The sequence below is a fragment of the Austrofundulus limnaeus genome, unplaced genomic scaffold, assembly GCF_001266775.1.
Source record: "Austrofundulus limnaeus strain Quisiro unplaced genomic scaffold, Austrofundulus_limnaeus-1.0 Scaffold5, whole genome shotgun sequence".
NCBI classification, from domain to species: Eukaryota; Metazoa; Chordata; class Actinopteri; order Cyprinodontiformes; family Rivulidae; genus Austrofundulus; species Austrofundulus limnaeus.
The window spans coordinates 2186264-2187423 of NW_013952407.1; the positions used below are offsets into that span (position 1 = coordinate 2186264).

The following is a 1160-nucleotide window of genomic DNA, read 5'->3' on the forward strand; positions in this document are numbered from 1 at the left end:
AAATAAATCTTATATCTGCCCCTTATTTAAAAAACAACTTCAAACAAACAAATTAAACTTGAACAATTTCTAAACCTGAGAAAAAGCTAAATATCTCAAAAAGTATAAATTTCTGTAATATAAAAATTCATAGCCAGAGGGTCCTGAAGGAGCTGAAAATGTTGAAACAGGACAAAAGCTGTAGAATGAGATGTGCTGAAGAAAACAGGATCATCTCATTGATGCTTCATATAAAGATCCATCTGARTCCTGGTGGGTCGGGAAGGACCTGCAGTCAGTCTGTGGTTGGGGGGTTTCAGGTGCGGCAGCAGATGGAGGAGCAGATGGCTCAAAAGTCCAGTGAGCTGGAGCAGTACCTGCAGAGGGTCCGAGAGCTGGAGGAGATGTACCACCAGCTGGAGGAGGCCTTGGAGGACGAGAGGCAGACCAAGCAGGACGAGGAGGCCGTGCAGAAACTGCAGGCCAGGTGTGTGTGTCCCGATCAGAACCAGAGCTGCTGCTTTTCTCTTTCAGCTCTTTGAAGAAGCTAACACCGTAATTACCTCGTAGTTTCCTTTCTGTTTGACGTGTTAATGTGTGAAAATGCGCTGTGAGTGAAACCAGGTGAATCTTAACTGCAATAAGAACCAAAAAATATAGTTTTAAATCAGCTCCACGGGTCAGAGAGTAAAAACATTTTCACATGAAGACGTRTGTGTGCAGAGAGGTGCAGCTCAGTGACATCATGAGGAAATGGAATTGAATTAAAGGGGCAATGTCATGTAAAATCAACTTTTTTGAGTTTTATATCATGTTATAATGTTATCCTCTCATCAAAAACATGCCRAGAGTCTMGATTTATTCATGCATGTTAGAGAAATCCTGTGCTGTCCTGAGGCAGCCAGGCAGGGGAGCAGAAACGACTGGTTGGGACTAGAACCGCCTTTTGGGARCAGCTCCTCCTCTCATGTGTCTCTAAGCTGAGCTTCCTCAACACAGAGCACACACCCACCCTGTGCTGAAATGGGCGGGACAGAAGTAGAAGGAGGTTCTTAAAGAGACAGAGGACAATTTCAAGGTGTTTAAAGACAGAAATGATGAGAAGTGAAGTTTATTTTCTATTTAAAGATAAAAACAGCATTTTAATAACAACTGAAGGTGACATAGATACTTTATTATGG

The 1160-nt window shown here is 42.5% G+C and overlaps 1 protein-coding gene across 1 annotated transcript in view; it reads left to right on the plus strand.

Moving 5' to 3' along the window:
• Positions 1–1160, plus strand: part of swap70a (switching B cell complex subunit SWAP70a) — a 9511-nt gene that overhangs the window by 4202 nt on the left and 4149 nt on the right. The window contains exon 8 of the mRNA XM_014026829.1: positions 300–466. Coding sequence (XP_013882283.1) covers positions 300–466 — 167 coding nt within the window. The remainder of the gene's footprint in view (positions 1–299; positions 467–1160) is intronic.